This window comes from Urocitellus parryii, chromosome 7, assembly GCF_045843805.1.
Source record: "Urocitellus parryii isolate mUroPar1 chromosome 7, mUroPar1.hap1, whole genome shotgun sequence".
NCBI classification, from domain to species: Eukaryota; Metazoa; Chordata; class Mammalia; order Rodentia; family Sciuridae; genus Urocitellus; species Urocitellus parryii.
The window spans coordinates 4,497,571-4,518,469 of record NC_135537.1 but is presented as its reverse complement, the minus strand read 5'-3'; the positions used below and the strand labels follow the sequence as shown (position 1 = coordinate 4,518,469).

The following is a 20,899-nucleotide window of genomic DNA, read 5'->3' as shown; positions in this document are numbered from 1 at the left end:
ACCATGGTGTGGAAGAATCTAGATCAGACTCCGCTAACAAATGCCAACTGCCAGTCAATGTGTCAACTGAGGACAGAGGTGGGAGTGCCAGTCTTCCTGGCTCTCTGCCTCTGCTTGCAGCACCAAGTGACAAAGGAGGCTTCCTGGCTGCAGCTGTGTCCCCACGGCCACAGGACCTAGAATGTATGGCTTCAGGCATGGCCCTGGGCACCAAGAAGGTGCCTCAGGTGTCAGAATAAGAAACTAATAGTAGAACATGTTAGGCCTCCCCCAAATCCTCCAGGCCTCTGCTTGTTCAGGCCTGCTGCCACCACCAGCTCTGTCCTCATGACCTTCCCTACAGATTCCACAGCCGTCCCTGACTGCCCAAATTTCCCAGGTGGGTCTCCCTTCACATCCACCACACCTGCTGTTTGAGCATCCTCTGCATGTCTGACCGTGCATGGACCCTTCAGTGACTCCGTCCCACGACACACACTGTTTGAACATGGTGGTCCTCAAACTGCTTCTCCAGCCCTCTTTGCCATGCTCTTGAAAGTCATCATTATTAAACACTATGAATCACCACATCTGAAGCAAGCATTCTCCTCCACATCTGTTCATGCTCTTCACCCTGCTTGGCTGGGTTGAAGCTCAAGAGCCAACTTCTCCAACAGACTCTTCATGAATCTCCAAGACAGTGAATCCTGCCTCCCACTTCTCCCAGATGCCATTTCCTGTCTCCACCTTCTCTCTTCCTGTGAATACTGCATATGCTTCGACCACTTGAGTGAAGAACATGCACTGACGCTAGACTCAGTGCAGAGCACCTCTTTTCCCCACAAGAATCTTCGTCAGGTAGCAGCATGCCAGCCTACACCTCCCCCCACCCAAGTCCCCACCACCTTCCCTTGGAGGAGTGCCATCAAGGCAAGTGCTTACCTTTTCACCCTTTTCTCCTTGGACAAAGGGTCCCCTGCCCTAGGAAAAGGAAATCAGAAAGCCAAGTTTACTTCCCCAAGGCTTGGTACCACCCTGAGACTGACAAGGCTGGATGCTTTCATCAGCTCTGCAGGGGCCTCTGAAATAGATGAACTATTATGTACTGAATATGGATTCTCCTGAGTGCCATCTCACTTAATTTTCCAGTATTTCAACATCACAGGTACTATTCTTTGCTTCCACGACAGCTTTCATGACACATAATTTGTACACTGTGTAATTCACTCATTTCAAGAGTCCACTTCAAGTTTTAATTTATTTAGGGAGCTGTGAAATGATCACCACAATCAACTTTAGAACATTTCCATCACTTCAAAAGGAACCCTCTCCAGTTAGCAGTTACTCCCCACTCTCCTATCCTCAGTCCCAAGCATGCTCTCATCTATTTTCTCTCTCCATAGATGTGCCTATTCTAGACATTCTGTGTGCATGGAAGCATGCAACAGGAAGCCTTTCCTGACTAGCTTCTTTCATTTGGCAAGGTCTTTTCAAGGGTCAGCCAGGTGGTACCATGTAGCAGACTTCGTCTCCTGCAGACTAACATGATGAGGCATGGATACCCACATCCCATTTATTCGTGGTTCAGGTGATGAGCCATGGGTTGTTTCACCTCTTAGTAATCACAAATAATGTTGCTATAAACGTGTGTGTGTGTTTCTCTGTGGCCATATGCTTATGTGTCTTTGAAATATATATCAAGGACTGCAGTTGAATTGTTGAGTCAGATGATGCCTTCGTGTTTAAACTGTTGAGAACTGTGAGTCTGCTTCCAAAGCAGCTGCACCATTTCATGCCAGCAAAGTATGAAGCTCCTATTTCCCTGCATTCCTCCTGGCTCTGTCCATTGCTAAAAATGAGAAATGGAAGTGTCCAGCCATTTGTATTGCATCATCCATTTTTCCTGTCAATCTTGTCAGTGGTATTGTGTATTCTGGAGTTCTGCTATTAGGTGCTATGTGTTAATAATTGTTCCTTATTCATTTCTAAAGGCACATCCTTTTATTATTATAAAATATCCCTCTTTATTTTCTACTTTTGTTTGAAAGTCTATTTTGTCCAAAATTGAAATAATTACTCCATTTTTATGTCCTTTTGGTTTCAGAATATTTATTTTCCATCCTTCTACTTTCTACCTATTTGTATCTTTTGGGTTTTGCATTTTGTTAAGCTTTGCAGTTCTGGAAATGGGCCCAAGGCCTTGCCCATGAAAGGCGAGAACTCTATGTGTATCTCTGTGTCCCCTAGGGACAGGATGGTAGCTGGATCCTGTTTCTATATTCTGTCTGAAAATCCCTGCTCTTTGCTTGGCTCATTCACACATAATTCTATTGCTGACATCCAGACCACTCCCTCCTTGTTTTCTAGGTCTCTTGCTTCTTTATTTCTCCTCTACTCCTCTCAGAGGCAGTGAAGGCTGTCTAGCTGCATTTTTACTTCCTTCATGATATTTTCACTATGTGGTTTTGGGTGCTCAGGACTCAGATTAAAACAGATGAATTAAAACAGATGAATATGGCAATTGAGTGACTGTCATCAAGGACAGTCACTCAGATGTCAATGATCAGTGCCATTCCCATTAGAGATGCAATAAGACTATCTCAAAAGTTATAAGAACTAACAGAATCACACAAAGCACCTGCAAGGAGTGGATTGGATGGTTACAGTGACATGGGTGGAGGCAGTGGAGATCTGGGTGAGTTCTTCTGTGAAGGGACTTTGCCCTGTCATCTGGGGTTCCCTCCTGATGGTAAGTAGAAGGAACCAACTATGATCCCACACACCCCAAAAGGCAACTGTCATTCACAAACAGCATTTTATAAGCAAAACAGTTGTCTTGCTTCCCGTTTTGCTAATGGGGTAAATGAGACTGTCAGTTAAGACACCTGCCCAAGGTCACAACTGGTGCCAAGGACAAGTTTTGAGGTTCATCTGGCACCAAAGTGTATCACTGATGCTGCCCACTGCTGGGATTGTGGCAGCAATGATGGCCCTTACTAGACTTCCCGCCCTGTTCTAGGTCATTGGTGAGCATTAACTCACTAAATCCTCAAACTGCCCCCGAGCAGGTTGCTTATCATCACCACGTCACAGATAAGAAAACAGATAACAGAGAGGTTAGGTATCTTGGTGGAGCCAGATACTCCCCAGCTCTTGGGCTCCTGAACGGTGTGTGGTTTTCCATGTCTTTCCTGACCCACCACCAGGCGGAAAAGGATGTAGGAGAAAACAGGGTGGGTGGAGGAGAAATTGTTTTTGGCAGAAGAAAGAGCAGGTACAATGGCCAGAGTGAGGGAGGAGCCCATGAAATGGCCAGTATGAGCAAACACAACAGTGTGAATTTGGAGGTACAGAATTCTGGGGAAGGGTGAAGGGGCAAGAGACCAGGACAGAAAGCCACTAGGGCCATGTCCAGAATGAGGGGAGATGGGTCTCCTCCAATGGGTGGAATGGGCTTGGTGCCTGGCTCTCACCGGGTCTTCAGCACAGGCTGATTGGCTCCCACACCAGCCACATGGCCCAACTGCACAGAGAAGAAGCATGTGACTTACCATGTCCCCTTTCTCTCCCTTGGGTCCAGGAGCACCCAGTGGCCCAGTGGCTCCTATGTCTCCCTGAGGCGATGAAACCAGAAATAAGCATGGAGTTAGCTGGGGATAGTTCTGCACTCAGGCTGCCCACCACCAACCTGGTCTGAGTCCCTAGGAGCAGCGGATGCCATCTCTGCCAACTCCACGATGAGGCCACAAGTCCTACCCCTGCAGAGGGAGGTGACCTAAGTCACCCAAACATTACTCGCCTGCACCATCTGCGTGCACCACCAAACCTGGGCACTTGAGGACAAGACCCAACCACCCTCTAACCCTGTGTCAATTCAGTGCCTGGCCCTTAGCAGGTGCCCAATTGTGATGTGACAGGTGGATTCAAAACCAGGAGAGGCAGGAGGAGGGGACCCAGAGGGAGAGAAAGAGACAGAAGTGGGTCAGGGGAGATGAATGGAGAGCAGAAGGGGGAGAGAGGAGCCCGGCAGATGGAATCTAGTGGAGAAAGGGAAGGAGCAGAAGTGGGGAACCCAGCTATCCCCAGGTTCTCCACCACCACATCTAGCCCCTTCCCCAGGCAGCACACTGGGTGACACTACACACTGGCGTGGAACTCTCCCACTCCCTGACCATACCAATTGGCACCTTGAGGACTCAGGTTTCCAAGACAAACAGTGATGGGAGAAGATGGCACCGTGGGGGATGAAAGGGGGGAAGGAGACGGCCCATGACTGAGAATGGGGGCCACAGGGGAACACCTGGCTTTGTATGACTATGGAATTCACCGATTCTGTACACAAGAATTTTATGCAACTGAAATAAATTTTAAAAACCCAATTTCTTAAAAATCTCCGGAGCACATGGGCTTGCAGGGCCTTATGGAGTATTAACTATCCCTGGAGGGTTGGATCTGTGAGAACAGACTTGCTCTTAGCTGGGGTCTCGCCATCTTGCCCTTGCACACTCAAGAACATTCAGTCTAAGGAAAGGAGTCTTCAGCAGTTCAGAGACTCACAGGTCCAAACCTGACGCCTCTGGCTCTTACCCTAGCCTTTCAACCAGCAAGAGGGACAGATGCGAGCAGGACAGACATCTAAAGCCCTCTGTCACCCTGACAGCATGGAGCAAGGGCTACACAGGCCACAAAGGGCATCTCCGCCATGCCAGTACTGACCTTCAGACCAGGGAGTCCCACGGCGCCATCTGCGCCCTTCTCGCCCTAAAGGAAGACAGACAATCAAGTCAGCCTCAGTTTTCATTGTCCCCTTCTCATATCATGAGCTGGTTTGCCACCCCAGGTACTGAGAAGCCAGCCTTGAAGGAAGCCAAGGACTGACCAGAGGCTGGATAAGAGAACTGGCTGACCAGCCAAGAGCCCGGGTTCTTTGAACTGCAGACCTACCTAGGGAACTCTGAACATGGCCTCCAGAGGCGGGCATCGGAGGGTACAGAGAAACAAGCCAACCCAGGAGCAGAAAGACCAATGCCCAAGCCCTTACTGACACCTAAAATCCCCAAATACCAAACACAGAAGCAGAGGGTGGCTTCCAGGCTGGGAGTGGGAGAATGGGGAGGCACACATTTGTCACAGGGCACAAAGTTTCAGACAGGAGGAATAAATGCTAAGCACAATTTGTTAATCAGCTTGATTCACTCATTTCACTTTTTTTCTTTTGGTGCCAGCGATTGAAACCAGGGGTGCTCAACCACTGAGCCACATCCCCAGTCCTTTTTTTTTTTTTTTTCTTTTTTATTTTGAGACAGGTTCCCACTCAGTTTCTTAGGGCCTCACCAAGTTGCTGAGGCTGGCCTTGAACTTGCAATCTTCCTGCCTCAGCCTCCTGAGTCATTAGGATTACATGTGTATGCCACTGTGCTTGGATACCCATTCTAAATTGTATACATACATTATAGCATCCATTTGTGCCTCACAAATACATGCAACTGCAATTTTTCTATATCAAATGTAAACAAATATAAACAACATGCTTTCCATGGACTATTTTTTTGCCCCAAAATATGTCATCAATTCAATTAAAAAGAAAATTATATTGGCTGCTATTGGTCCATGTCATTATTCTTCACTAAAATACAAAGCACAACATATCTATAAGCAATTTCTCAAAGTAAACTGTTCAGTTTTTTAAATGGGAAAAACGATCTTGTTACTGGATTTAAAAATGTGATCTGCAGCTGGTGACTACCTGTAAGTACTCCATACAGGAGACAAATACAACCTGGCTCATATGATTGTTTAGGTGGATCTATCACCCCATTAATGAAGGTGACCCCACACCCATTCCCACACATGCTCCCTCCACTAACAGCCCACGCTCTGGTCACAGCTACACGTGTGACTACTTCAGGAGCACATAGCTTCCAAGTGCATTCACAGAGGACCTCTGTACCTGCAAAGGAAGATTAATAATTTTGTGTGTACTTGACCTTTCAGAGTGTCCCCCACAAGGCCTTGGACACATTTATGCTCACCACAATATTGATCATAGGGATATAAGCAGACCCAGAAGGCACTGCACTGGCCTTGGTGAGTAGTAGACAGGTATGGCCAACCAAATGGAAGATTTAATCCCTTGGAACAAAAGCCAGGCTGTGGCCAGGGCTCTGCCCCAAGGAGAGAACTCTGACCACCTGGGCCCCTGTGCTGTGGTTCTCACAGAAATGCAGATGGAGGCAGAGGCCACACCTGCTTCAAGAGCTGATTATGAGGTTCCTCTACCTGAGCCTTTCCCACCTTCCCACCTACCTGTGTCTGGGAAGCTCTGGAGCAGGCCTGGTGGTAAACTCCCAAGGGTGAGCCAGGTGTCTGAGCTCCTGGTTCCCTAACCAGACTATAGGATTTTCGAGAGCCATATTCTGTCTTAAAAGTCTCCATGTGCAGTAGGATGTCATGCACATAGTAGACACTCATGTCTAAGATCAGAAATAAGAAACGGTGGGCTGAATAAAGAACGGGTCACTGAGTGATGCCATCCAGAATGTATGGCTGATACTGCGTCCGCTGACTAATGAGCTTCAACAGCAGGACCGTGTCCTGCCAAGAGGAAGAGAGGGTGTGCGCCTTTATCCCTCCCTCCCACTGTCCCTCCAGCTATCCACCCATCCACCCTTCCAATGGATGGCCACTTATCCATCCATTCAGATATCACTGAACAGCCTTCTCTAAACCAAGAGAAGCAGTAGTCCCCCAAAATACAGACATGTCATGGTTCAGGGTGTGTCCTCCAGAAGTAGGACTTATGGGAGCTAAGACCAGGGGACAGCATGGTCATGGTTCTGACAGGTGGAAGTCAGGGAGAAGAAAGGGACTTAATGCCTTGGAAACAGCAGGTACTCAGTAAAGACTGCCTGGGTGGATGGTGATAACTGGAGGGAAGGAGGGGGAATCAGCAAGGGTTCCTTGGCCATGTCTTAGGAGATCAGGTGTAGTCAGAGAGAGGACCCAAAGGGTAGAAAAAGAGTTCCAGGTCAGAGCTGCTCCATATGCCAATGCCAGAGGCAGGGAAAACTGCAGCCCCTCCCAGGAACCAGAGCTACTGCCCGACGCCTGGAAGGGGAACATGTGGGATGAGGCTATTTGGCACCTGGGCCCAGCATGGGTCATGCAGGGTGGAAGAGTGGAGGCGTGTCCTGAAACCACACCAAGGAGATCAGGGGAGGGCTAGAGAGTGGGGAGCCACGGGAAAGGGAAGCCAGGACTGCTGGACCCCAGGCTCCCCTCCTGAGGTCCTGCCAGGGCATGGCCTGGCTCCGAGGGGAGCTGTGGCCTGGGCAGAGCTGGTTTGGCTGAGCTCCCAGTCTGTGCATGGTGGCTAGAGATTAAAACCTCTCCAGACCATTGCCCTTCTCACTGGGGGTTACAAAAGGCAATAGGATTCAGAAGGATTGGGGTTCTGTTATTTTGTTGGCCTGCAGAACCAACCCACAGACCTGAGCAGATCTGAGCCGCCTGGCTGCAGGAGGAGCCAGCCCCCTGTGCTGTGTGCACACACCTTGCTCCTTCCTCTGTCTGTTCCACTCTAACCTGGGCATCAGGTTGAGGCTCTTAACTTCATCTGTGACACCCAAAAGGCCCCAGCTTGTGGCACAATGGGATGGCTTTTGGTTAGGCCTTTGGCAAGTTGGGCCAGGGATGGGCAAGCCCATTTGACTTAGAGTTCCTAAGGGCCCTTCCTCCCTAGGGTTTGGCCCCCTGGGGTCTGGATTTCTAGGTAAAGCAAAAATAAAGAGGGAGAATGTGAAAACTAACAGAGGAGAGGAGAGAGGGAAAGGGAGAATATGCCAGGACACCTGGCCAAGAGGACTATTAAAAACACATCTCAAGTGTGCCTGCACCGGCGACCTATAACCACATTTCAGCCTTTGGTCTTAGTACTCCCAGCCCCAAACAGAACCATCGCATCCTTCCTCTACGCTGGCCTGTTCCTGGCAGGTGCAGGTGGAGCTGGGCACAGTTCATGCTGAGGTCAAGGGCCCTGGGGTGGTGGTCTAGCAGACTCCAGAAACATTCCTTGCACAGTTCTACTTTGGTTTATCCTTTGTGAATATGTTTTGGTTCTCTCAGCTCCAACAGTGAGAAACACTTTTCTTATCAAGGGCCACTAGTCTACTGAAAAAGCAGACAAATCAGAGCCTCAGGCACATGAGGAGACATAGCCCAATGGATGGTGGTAGTGATGTTCCTAGAAATGCACTGCTTTTCGAAATTGGAAACAAATACATTTCACTGTTATACACAGAGTCAGATTATAGAGTGTGGCTGATTAAAGGAATTGTTGAGAAGAAATTGCAGAGCATGCCCAAACCCTCACTCATGGTCCTGTTCTGGGTCTTACTCAGCAACATATCTCATTGGACTTAGCTGCACATGAGTGGAGAGGACACAAATCAGAGCCAGAGAAATCCCAGGACACCATTAATAACCTTAGGAAAACATTAATTCGAGCTGGGTCTGAGCATCTCCCCTTCTGGTGAATTCCAAAATTAAAAAAAAAAAAAACAGGAGATTCAACAAACACGAATAGTGTTCTGGCAGAAAGCCATTGTGAGCCTGGGGGCATCCTAACCCAGTGAGCAGATGCATGATGGGCAACTCCCACCTCACTGCCCCCGTGGTTCTGAGGACCAGCCCTGTCCCACTCATCTCTGGGGCTGCAGGCTGGGAACCAAGGGTAGACTCCGGATGGATGGTACCTTTTCTCCAGGTGGGCAGGAGCAGTTGATGGTCCTCAAGAACCCAATCTGCTCACTGACAGGGGTGGGTGGTTGCAGGGGTGGAGGCGGAGGCTCTGTCACCACAGTCACCTGGCACTGGAAGGAAAGGCCAGTGGGTCAGAATCTGCTTGCTCATCCCACCACTGCTCCCTGGTGAGGGCCAAGGTCTCTAAAGCTGCCAAGGAGCCAGGGAAGCGAAGGGAACCAGACGACCATGAGCATCCTGAGTGCGTGGTGCAACAGGAGGCCACGTCTGTCTGACACTGGGTTCCTGGCTCCTGGAGCCAGCCAGGTCCCATCAGTCCAGCCTCAAGCCCTCCTCTGGCCGACTGGGAAACCTGCAGGAACCACTTAACCCTTGAGCTTCAGTGTTCATCTGTGAGATAGGCACAGGGTGTTTTCTTCCCGATACCATCACAGGATTTAATGAGACAAATGGGGAAATGTCTCCTCGGGGTCCTGCACCTGGTAGGGGGTGTCTGAGCCTCACCACCTCCTCCTCTGCCTTCTATCCTCTTGCACACTACCATTTCTCCTCTCCTTCCTTTCTTCCCTCCCCTCTCTTTCCACAACCACGCCCATCACCCGTACACCACAAGGGTGCTGAGACAGGCAGCGACCATGCACTTACTGCGCCCTGGGGACTGCGCCAGTCAAGTGTTGTGCATTGTGTGTGGATTGTACCCTTCAGCACCAGAAAGTGGGCTCCACCCCAAGTCCCATCTGGAGAAAGCCTTGGAACTAGGATTTGGCTGGGGGGGAGCACGGAAAGGGTGAGGTGGTGAGTTAGGAACTGGAGCAGATCCTGTAGGGAGGGGCCAAAGGGGCCACCTCCGGTCTCTGGGGCCATCTATGTCCTGACCTCCCTGACCTCCCCAGCTCTGAGCACTGGTGGCACGGAGGATTGGCCACCCCCTGGGACACCTTCCAGACCCTGCCTCCCAAGCTCCCCAAAGCTGGGCTTCACCACTTGATGGGCAGCTTGGCCCCGCCCCCCGACTGATGGCCAGACTGCTGCAGCCCCTAGAGCACCTGTTTCGCTCAGCTCCCTGAGCCCCATGCTGTGTGGACAGGAACCCCAACACGAGCACCCAGCTCCCCACAGACCCATCCTGAAGGCCAACGCCCCCGACCCTGGCTTCCCCTTCCTAAGCCCTGGACCCCTCCCTCTGCAGCCCCTGCCCACCGGTCCCGAGGGGATGTCACAGCAAGTCTCCAGCTCCGCGTGTCTCGCATCACAGTAAATCACAATCCGCTGTAAGTCAAACTGGAAAGGAACGGGGAGAGCCAATGAGTTTTAGGGGCCTTGGAACCCAGAAACCTTCATGGCGCCCAACAGGTCCTGCCCAGGCCCCACCTCCTCCTCCGGGGCCCGCCTACCCTGAGTTCCACTGTAGGACTTCAGAGGGAGCCTCAGCATCATCTATGCATCTACCCCCCTTCTGAAGAGAGAGTTCACATGCAAGGGAGGCTGGGGGCTTTCCTTCTTTCTACTCTGCAGGGAATGTGGCCTCTGCCACATGCAGGGCACACCTCCTCCCCTCCCATGTCACCATGACTTCAGGTAAGAAAGCCCCACGATGCAGCTGCACCAGCTCTGAGAGTTCTGCACGCTGCTGTTTCAACCTCTCTGGGCCGCTCCGCTCTGTAGGCTAAGTGAAGCCCTGCACGGGCCCCGGGACTCACGTCAATGGGCACGCTGTCATACAGACGCTTGCCAATCACAGTCTTGCCCTGGATGTCGATGTTCTCTCTCTCCTGGATGGGCAGCATCTGCACCAGTGCACAGTCGATGTAGAGGGAGACGTTCTGGGCCTGGATGCTCAGGGCCACCTTGTGCCAGTCTCGGTCAAAGAGGTCACTGACCCGGGGACCTCGGAAGACCACCCTGACGGCATCTGTCATGGCACCGACGGCGCTGTACTCCACAGCCCTGTTCTCACCGTCCAGCCGGATGGAGACCTGGGAAGAGGCACCAGAGACTCCTAGAGCACCTAGTAGGTGCCTTTAGCTTCATGGGACCATGCAACAGGAGAAGTGCAGGGGATGGCAGAGGCCGGCCCCATCAAGCTGAGTCAGAGCCTCGCTGTGACTCCTATCTGCTCAACTGCTGTCTGACCTCAGGCCAGTCACGTCACCTCTCTGAGCCTCAACTTTCTCCTGGGTGCAAGGGCATCAGGAGCTGCCCTGAGCCCCAGGTCAAGTGGAATAACCACTCATGTCAGTCCAGGGGCCCCAAACTCACCTTCCTGGAGGGGCTATGCAGGTAAGAGAGGCTTTGTGACAGGCAGGACAACTGGTGCGGTGGAAGTGAAGTCACAAGACCACCCAGAAATCCCAGCTAGCTTCAGGGTCTCTTACAACCCTGGGTGGGCTAAACCAGACGTGTTGTGTGGGGTGCTGGGTACCAGACTGGCTGTGTCTGTCAGCCAGTACTGTCTGTCACCCTGAAGATTCGGTAGGAGCTCCAGTGGAGTCAGCCCCTTGGTGGCAGAGGCTCCTCATCTGGGTCATTGCAGAAGCCAGCCTGTGCGCAATGCCTCTGGCCGAGGGCCAGCTTGGAAGAAAGCTCTGCTTGTGTTTGCTCTGTAAGAATGAATGGCTGAACACGTTCCCAGCCGCACGCTCATCTCTTCATCCTCTCTACAGAACTCGCGGAACATCCTCTGTGACAGGCAAGTCCAGCAACAATGGACCAGAGGGAAACTTCACTGGGGCGTGAACGTGGGGGACGTGCAGTGAGAATTCATGGAGTGGACGAGTGGAAGGGCTCATGCCCGCTCCTCCTCCGTGGCGTCCGTCTTCCTCTGCCCTGACCCGCCTGCGGGCTCCCTGCACCCAGAGTCTGATCTGCAAGGCTCCACCCCTTCGGCTCCTGAGCCCTTGGCCTGCAGCTGAGGTTAGCCCCTCGAAGCCCACTGGAGCGGAGATCAAAGGGCAGCGGGAGAAAGGGGCGGCCATCTGTTGCCCCACCTCCTGGCTTCCCTAGTCCTCCAGAGTGGCCATTCCTCCCTGTGCCATGGCTCCTTGGGGGCCTCCCTGCTCACCATCTCTCCCGGGTAGCAGCTTGCCCAGAGTTCCTGCTGAACCCCTTAACACACACCCTGATCCACATTCTCACCTCAAACCTTTCCTGCTCCATCCAAATGTGCATTAGGAATTTGGGTCCCCTAGGCTGTTGGCTGCCTCACTAACCCAAACCAGTAAGTCACTTTAGAGCTGTGTGGCCTGAGGCAAGTTATTTAACCGCTCTGTACTGCTTCCTCATCTATAAGATGGGAACAACATAGTACCTACTTCCTCAACCTGCTGTGAGATTGAAATGAAGAAGCATGATAAGTATGCGTGTCAACAATGAACACGGTACTGCTGTGCCAGCACTGTTCCAAATCTTGGTCAGATAACCTGAGCAAGTGAGTTCCGAGACACCACTGGACCCAACCCTTCCCCAGTGGACACAAAGCAAGTGGACCCTGAGGTCCCCAGGCATGCTGACTTGCTCACATCTGCAAAGCACGCGATGAGATGTCAGCATGTGGAATCTTCCTCATCTCACGTCCACCCGTTGGCTCTCTGCCTTCCTCACTCTTTCTCTCCTCTCCTGTTCATCTCTGCATGGGGGACTCCGTAAAAAATGTAGTGAATGAATGAATGAATGAATGAACAAGTGCACGCAAGTCCCTGAGGTAAAGGAAGACCCCCTCTGCAGGGACCAGCCGCAGCCAGCAGGACACAGCCCAAGCCTTCTGGAGGCTCTTTCTGGGCACAACCTGGCTTCGGTATAGCCCAGGAGGACCATGGATTAACTAACGTCTCACTTGTTTATAATCATGGAGAGGGCAAAACCAGAGCCCCATCTAATACTCTCACACTCCTAATAGGCACACTCGAATGCTCTCCTGACGAAACGTGGTCTTCTCTTTCTTCAGAAAACCTCACAGGCTTCACCTGTGTCCCTGCCACCCTCAGGGCTTCCTGAGGACTTGGTCATCCCGTGGATGTTTCAATCTCCGTCAGCGTACAGAGCAAGGAAAGGCACCCACAGGCTCACGGAAGCCTCGTGTCTACCAGCACTCGCTGGGTGGCTTCGGGAAAGGCACTTCACCTCTCAGACCCATCAGCCAACCCTATTGGTTCCATCTTCAAAGCACGTTCAGAGTTTGGTTATTTCTTCCCATTTCTTGGTCCCTGCCTGGTCTGAGTGAGCATCACCCGCCTGGACTATGACCACAGCCTCCTCACCAACACGTCCGCCCCCAAGCCTGCACCCGCCCAGAGCCCACTCTGCAACACAAAGCCCCACATGCTTCCTCTCCACTCTGCAGCCTCCTCTCCAACATCCCCTGAGACACACGGGCCCTCTGCTCCAGTCACACAGGACTCCTTCCTTTCCCTTTATCATTCTGGAGTGAGTGAGTGCCCCACATGACCAAGAGCAAAACTGCTAGCTTCAAAGGGTGCTTGTAAACACCCAGTGAGGTCCGCAGACCACAGCTCTGTCCGCAGGTCTGATGATCCTGTGCCTTAACCCCACGCTGCATGCAGCTCACCTCCTGGCAGGCCCATTCCCTGTATTTGGCCAGCAATTCCCAAAGGCACAGAGGTGACCGTGTGGGCAAATCCGGCAATGGGCACTAAACCAAGGCTTGCCTAGGGAAAGTGAACCTCCAGGTGTCTCTCCAAACATGAGCCACAAGACTTCCAAGGTAAACTCATCCTCCGCGTGGCTCTACAGTAACACCCCTGCTCTTTCCGGCAGAAGGAGGACAGGATACCGACGGGGCAGACGGGGATCACACGGCTCTGCAAATGCCATGAAAGAAGAGAACCCAGACAGGGGGTGGTGCGGGCTCACCCACAGGAATGTCATGGCAGGCGCCCAGTCCCACCAGCCAGACCTGAGAAACTGGAGAGGCAAATTCACATAACAGGAGACGCAGAAGGACGGGCTTCAGTGAGCTGCCTCCCCTCCACAAAAGTGGCCTCCACAGAAGAGTCTCAAGCCCTCCTTCCACCTTCCACTCTTGGGAAACACTGGGCCTCTCGCAGTTACCCTGAAAATGTGCCTGTCTCAGTTGACCAGGGATGCTGCAGAGGTCACTCGGGGCAGGCTTACGGCCGGGCCAGCTGAGCACATAGTGCAAAGCACAGCACAGGGAGAGCACGGCCTGGGTTCCCATCTCAACTCCTGGGAACCGTTAGGCAAAGTCCTCATCCCCCTGTGGCTCCATCTTCTCCTCTGTGAGAGGCGGACAGGAGAAGCTGCTCAAGGCTGGGATGAGGACTGAATGAGTTGAGATCACCCAGAGCCATCCCTGGCCCCCACCAAGAGCATGCGCATGCTGGTACCCAGAGTGTGCCCTGCCAGATCCGGCTCCAGTCGCAGGACAGGGACCGGCTGCTTTGGAGGAGCCGAGATGATCGCGACTATGTATCTGTCGAATCACTTGAGTGTGTTTTTTGGTTTTTTTTTTTTTATCCCCACACAAAAATTTAGACAGTGTCCTCCAGCTGAAGGTGAGCAGCATGTGCACCAGGCTCCGCTTCCAGGAGAGGACACAGATGTGGCCCGCCTGCAAGCTCTGAGAATGAGAGGGTTTGTAGAGAAGGGAAGGTAGAACTGCTTTCGTCTCAAGCCAACAGACTGTATGACGGCTTTGACTTTGCGATTTGACTTTCCTCACTGAGCTACATGCCGCTGAAGGGCCATTCTACCCTGGAGACACCAGAGGTGGGCGAAGACAAAGTTCAGAGCTTCGGTCGTAAGAAACCCTAAGAAATCAAAGAAAACCTACTGCATTCATCAGAAGGGACCCGTTCCTGACAAGTTTTTATTCTGTATCAGAACTATTCTGGATAATGTTTGCACATGTTATTTTATGTGACTCTTCTAACAACCATTCGTGGCAGAGAGTCTCTGTTTTCCATTTTCCAGCTGAGAAGCAAGATTCAGAGCAAGTTTGGTCCCAAGGGTCACACTCAGAGAGGAGTGGACACAAGGTCCCACTCAGGTCTATCTGACACTGGCCCAACTCTTCTGCTGCGTCACAAAGCTGTGCCACTCATGGCACCAACACAGAGCTGTTGGCCACCGCTCTGCCTGGGCAGGGTCCCCGAGGACAGGGGCTAGGTTCTCTTCCCCGATGATCCGGGAAAGCAGGTCACGTGACTGTTCCCTGAAGGTTCCCTGAGGCTCTGCACACCTGACCCTCTGCCTCTCTAGGTCCAGGACGAAGATCCTGGAGGGAACACGGTGACAGATGCCATCCCCGGGGAGAAGGAAACAGCGAGCGCTGGGACCCTTGAGACGCACAGGCTGCCCGTACCTGTGGGATGCCATACTGGTCGATGACCTGCCAGATGTACCAGTCTTCTTTCCGAGATGTTTTCCTGAGCCGGAAGGTTGTGACGAAGGCATATTCATCGGGAAGACCCTGGGGAAACACATCCCTGGGGAGAAAGACAACACCAGGCTTAGCAAGGAGAGCAGGGCTGGCAGTGGAAGCCCACACGCCTGTCACCCCGAGTCCTGCCAACCCAACCTCCCGAGTACTTCTACACCCACCTTCTTGGCCTACAAATGCTGCTTCTTCCCGAGGTCAGGAAGAACTTCCATAGACCCTGAGCTGGTGGCCCTGCCTGGCCTTCCCACCCCTGCCCTCGGCACCCTGCAGCACACCCTGCAGTCACTCCGTGGTCGCTGTGACTGACCATCAACAAGGAATGCCAAGTGGCCACTCCCCCAGGACCAAGTGCCCTGGAGACTCCTCACCATCACCTCTCCCTGCCCCACTCCTTCTCAGAAGGCCAAACCGCGATGATGTCTTACACTACTTTGTCCCAGGACACCACAGTCACAACATCTGTGTCCCCCAAAAATTCACATATTGACACACTAACCCCAAGATGGGGCTTTGAGGAGGTGAAGGGATCCTGAGGGTGGAACCCTCATGGGGAGATGGGGACCTGTGAAAGGTCCCATGGAGCTTGTTCACTCCTTGCCTCCTGTGGGGTGACAGTGAGAAGACCACCATCTGTGGGGATCCGTCTTACACTCCCTGGCCTCCGGATCTGGGAGAAAGGCATTTTTGTTGTTTCTGAACCACCTGGGAAATGGCACTTAGACTGAGGCACAAGACACCCTCTGCTCTCCCTCAGGCCCTGGCTCAGCCCCGCCCACTGTGGGTTACCCTATCACCTGGAGGCGTCCACAATTCCCTGCTCCACCCTAGCCAGTCCCAAACTGCCTCTCATCTTCCAAATTCAGCAATGAAAATTGATCATTTGCTCCTTCGAGCACCCAGTCATTCAGCAAGATCCGAGCCCCCAACTCTCTGTGCTCCCGGGCATCCTCAGCCCACTGTCCTCCATCTCCACCCATCCCACACACCGAGGCTCCTGAGCAAATTCCCGGCCTCTCGGGGCAGCTCCTCAGCCCTAACCCTCTGGGATAGCCAAGGACTGGGCATCCCTGCTGGTAGCTGGTGATCTCCTCCACCACAGGGTTCTGGGAAAAGTTATCCACACATCACTCTCTCTCCATTTGCCCAACTCATGGCCACCTGCCCTCTTTCCCTCCTTCTCCCCACATTTTCCTCAAGAGGTCCCCAGTGAGGAAATACTGACAAGTCACTGTCCCTTGGCACCTACCACAGAGCACAGAGTGTGTAGGCATGCAATATTGAACGCCGTCAATATTCTGGTTCCGTAGAGAAATCCGCTCCCCGTCCATGATGCAGGGCCTGCTTAATTTCCCCAGAGGAAGGCCCCAGCAGCCCTGGCCACCTAGCAACACCACTGGACCCACTCATTAGATGACCAGAGCATTTCTTCTACCCGAGTGTGACTCACACACACACACACACACACCCTCCAGCTCCTCCAAATGTTGCAGGGGGAAAGTTCCCCAGGTGGAGACCACAGATCTCTCCTGGACACAAATCCTCTCAAAATGAAGTTTAGCTGGCTTTTCTGTAGTGTTTTTTTAGATTCCATAAATTACTCACAGATGATCTCTTTGATATAAGATTCTAAGATTTAATTTAAAAATAAGTATTGGTTGAGGGCTCGATGCAGGCCCAACTGATCTGGGATGCACAGGTCACCTCTCCTGTGAAGAATTTGATGCTCACGCTACAGGTGAGGGCACAGCAGAGCAGAGCCCCCACCCGGGGGGCCTGAATGTGGCTGACTGCACCTTCATTTGCATCGCCACTGGAGGAGGTGGGAACTGTCTGGCCAGACAGCCAGGAAGGGAAGTGGGAGGCAGCTGGGTTCCTGGTTCTCAGATTTGCAGATCCTCAGGGACCCTTCATTCAGCTGTAGAACCTGTGGCCAAAGACTGATCCTCTCGGAACCTTAGTGCACACATCTATGACAGGAGGTGGCCCAGCAGCTGTTCAATGTCAGCCCCTGCACTGAGACTTCACCCAGGACCACTCCCAGGCAGAACAACATCCCATCACTCACAGCACTTGGGAGTCCCCAGAATTCAGGGACAGCCTTGCTCACTGCCCATGGGGGAAGACAGGGTTCCCAGGGTGTCATGACACAGACTTGGTGGCCACAAATCTCCTCCTTACTTCCTCAGTGAGTCCAACTCTCTTGTTGTTTTCTTTCTGAACAGACTCTCTTCTTTTAAGTACATCCACAAACACACACACACACACACACACACACACACACACACACATACACATATCCTAAGAAAAAGTCAGGACAGTCAAGGGGGAAGCCCTTGACAGAATGTTCAGGAAGGAAAATGTCACAATCTAATCCTTTCCGTATGAACTTAGCAGATTATGGGGCAACAGTGCCAAGAGCCAGGGTCTAGAGCTAGAGGCCCTGAGCGTGAGGCCCACTTCCTCTTCCCACAACTGTGAGGCTTTGAACCAGTTACTGCCTCATTTAGAGTCCCAAATGTTGAACAGATAAATGAGATTAATGCCTGCCTAGTTTATCTCATTTTATTGTAGTGAGAAATAAATCAGATAAGACACATAAAATGCTTTTTGCTTATCCAACAAGAGATCAAAAAGCATACATGTTGAAAGTGTCATCCCTTTTCAAGATGAATAAAATTACCCTGCAGATTGTGTGTGTGTGTGTATGTGTGTGTGTGCGCACATAAATTTCAAAGCTTTAGAAATTAATGCAAATTTTTTCTTCCTTAAAATTTCAGAGCTTCCTGGGCTTGATGTTGTTTCTGGAATTTTGCCATTAAAACAAATGTGAACCATGCAGAAAGTCCTTTTTAGGACAACTGTGAACATAACATGAGCTCAAGTCCATTATCCAGAAACCATATCCCATCCAGCATTCCACAGAACAGCACCTAAAGCAATGTTCAGGTTTGGCTGGGTGTGGTGGCACAAGCCTGTGATCCCAGAACTCAGGAGGCTGAGGCAGGAGAATCACAAGTTTGAGGCCAGCCTCGGCATCTTAGCGAGACTCTCAGTCACCTAGCAAGACCATGTCTCAAAATAAAAAGTTAAAAGGGTTGGGGACATGCTCAGTGGTAGACCACCCCTGGGTTCAGGTCCCAATAGCAAACCAAAATAAATAAATAAAACATTCTATTGATGAGGCATCATTAGGAAGTGGGAGGCTCCTGTTGGGCCCTTGCTTCAGATTTGAACTTTCGCTTCCTCTCTTTGTCTCCTTCTCTCCCAGTCGCACTCTCCTGTGAGGAGAAGTTAGACGAGGCTTTTTCTATTTACAAGGCCTATGGCTGGGGAATTGCATCGGGGTCATGATGTGAGGACGAAGCCTAGAGTCCACCCAACCCCTGCGCTTGCCACCTCCAGGTCAGCAAGAAGCCAGGCTCTGGAGAGGAGGGGATTGCCCCATTAACTCTCCTTGTGGTCACCTCGTGGAACACAGGCGCTGGAGCCACAGATGCGGCGACCCAGGCCAGGGCCACAGGTGGCATATGGAGGAGGCTCACTGAGCTGAAGGACCCCACGTACAAGTGCGAACCCCGACCTGACGTGCGGGCACCTCCCCTGGCCGGCACCGGCAGGGCAGGCACCATGGCTGTGGCTCCCGACTCTCTGGCTCAGCACAGATCCGCTGGTCCCTGACTCTGGTTCCGAGCTTCCCCAGGGGGCTTCTGACTGTGTGAGGGGAAGCCGCCTGGGCCTGTCCCTGAAGGCCAACTGCACGGCTGATTGACAACAGCAAGTGTGTGCATGTGTGGTGCAGGAACGCAGGTTGTGAGCAGAGTGCCCAAAGAGACAGCCTTTTGGTCCAGGAGCTCAGAGACAGTGTCCTGGAAACTCCATGGCGAAGCCCTCTCTGAGGGAGGAGGAGAGCAGTGGTCTCAGGTGGGGAAAGACATCAACAAAGCCGTGGGATGGCAGGTGTCTGTCAGGCTGGCAGGACGGAGACGGGCCAGTGGCGAAGGAGGCCAGGTGGCCAGGTCTCACAGGGGCCATTTGCTTGGAAGCAATTAAAGAGTTTTAAGATGGAGACGGGGTGGCAGCATGCAGCATCACTTCTGCTTTCAAATGATCTGTCTGCAGAGAGAAAAACTGAGCCTTTGTTTTGGGATCATGTTTAGCCCTTGACCAGAAACCCACTGGGTGTCAGACGCTGGCCAGACCTTTACACAGATCCTCTCAGGGAAAGTGCAGGGCGGGGACATTTCCCCTCTGTTGGAAAACAGAGCACCAAGGCACAGAGGGTGAGACCAGCCCCAGTCAACACGCAGCTGGGACTCCACTGGCCAGAACCGCTGGGTGATTCTGGGAAGGACTGTGTCCACATGCATCGCAGCCCTGGTCTGTAGGAGGTGCTATGTACCACTGACCTATAGGTTTGTTACCTAAATTGATAGAAAAATGTATATGATTAACGCAAGATGTGTATGGAGCAATGGGCATAAAAGGACCAGAGAACCGTTAAGGTCAAGGACACTAGAAGGTCAAGGACACAGGTTGGATTTTCAGGTCAGAGGTTTCATCTTCCTGGGACCACTGAGGCACCACTGAGCAGGACAAAGCCCAACTCCGCACCTGTGTGCCACTGTGGCTGCCAGTCCCTCCCCTGCCCTTTCCCAAGGCTTCCAGGCTGGGTCTGGAGGGAGATGTAACCACTCACTCTGTCCTCTGCACCACAGGGAAGGACCCCATCCGAACGTAGGAACTCTGTGCTCCGTTCTCTCTCCTCCCCAAGATTTCCTTCACACTGAACAAGTCCATCAGGTCAAAACCTGTGCAAAGAGAAGAAATGGAAGTGAGCTCCACACAGGGAGACTGTGAGGGGCAAGGAAGGCACAGTGCTCTCTGGCCTGCCACCCTGCCAGAGGACAGAGGTGCTGCAAGAAAGGACGTCCAGGGAAAACAGGGCCAGCCCGACAGAGGGCTCCAACACCCATCCCAGCAAGAAGTGCAGGGGATGCAGCTGCTGTGCTCCCACAGGACATCCCGGATCACAACCAAGCATAGGACAAATGGGAGGCGGCTGGTGTCTCCTGCCGCCAGGCCTGGCTGCTGCAGAAGCCCTGAGCACGTGCTGGCTCCACAGCAAACCCTCAATTGAAGGGCTTTCCTTCCTGCTGCTACAATTTTTGTTTTGATTATAGTTTGGTAGCATTTAAGTTTCCCGACTTAAAGGTATATCCCAGAGAAGACATTCTTCAGGATCTTGCACGACTGAAAGGTGCTTTTGTTGGGTTTGTTTCCCCACATAGAGGCCCTGAGAATCACTGTCAATGTCAAGTGATGTGACAAGCAGGGCCTGGGCTGGGGTGAGGGATGGGGTGTAACCTGCCCAGGCCCACATCTGCATCTGTGCGAGGCTGGCAGGCCCCGTCCCAGCAGGAGCCTCCAGCCCTTGCTTGTAGAAGGAAGGCCACCGCGTCCACCAGACAGGGCTGCTGTGACAACTGGATAAGGTCCTGCACACACTCAGCAGACAGCCGGAAGTCCACAGAGCCAGAGGGACCAGACGCCGTCCACCACAGCACATCCCCAGCCACATCTCCCTAGGGTGGGATGCTTTACCAAGCTGTCCAGACCCGTCTGGAGGGCTGATGGGTTTCGCAGACCAGCTCCTCAGAGGGGCCCGAGGACGACGCCCACGGTGGAGGCTGACAGCAGACACCACACTGACTGGGGACGGTGGCCTCGGGCCTGGGGCAGCTC

The 20,899-nt window shown here is 52.4% G+C and overlaps 1 protein-coding gene across 1 annotated transcript in view; it reads right to left on the bottom strand.

Moving 5' to 3' along the window:
- The window catches only part of Col22a1 (collagen type XXII alpha 1 chain), a 240,251-nt gene that overhangs the window by 161,992 nt on the left and 57,360 nt on the right, over positions 1–20,899 (bottom strand). Inside the window, exons 6-13 of the mRNA XM_026407769.2 lie at positions 19,854–19,965; positions 15,080–15,203; positions 10,440–10,715; positions 9,940–10,020; positions 8,733–8,849; positions 4,696–4,740; positions 3,531–3,593; positions 922–960 (exon numbers count right to left, since the gene is read on the bottom strand). Of these exons, the coding sequence (XP_026263554.2) occupies positions 922–960; positions 3,531–3,593; positions 4,696–4,740; positions 8,733–8,849; positions 9,940–10,020; positions 10,440–10,715; positions 15,080–15,203; positions 19,854–19,965 (857 nt within the window). The remainder of the gene's footprint in view (positions 1–921; positions 961–3,530; positions 3,594–4,695; positions 4,741–8,732; positions 8,850–9,939; positions 10,021–10,439; positions 10,716–15,079; positions 15,204–19,853; positions 19,966–20,899) is intronic.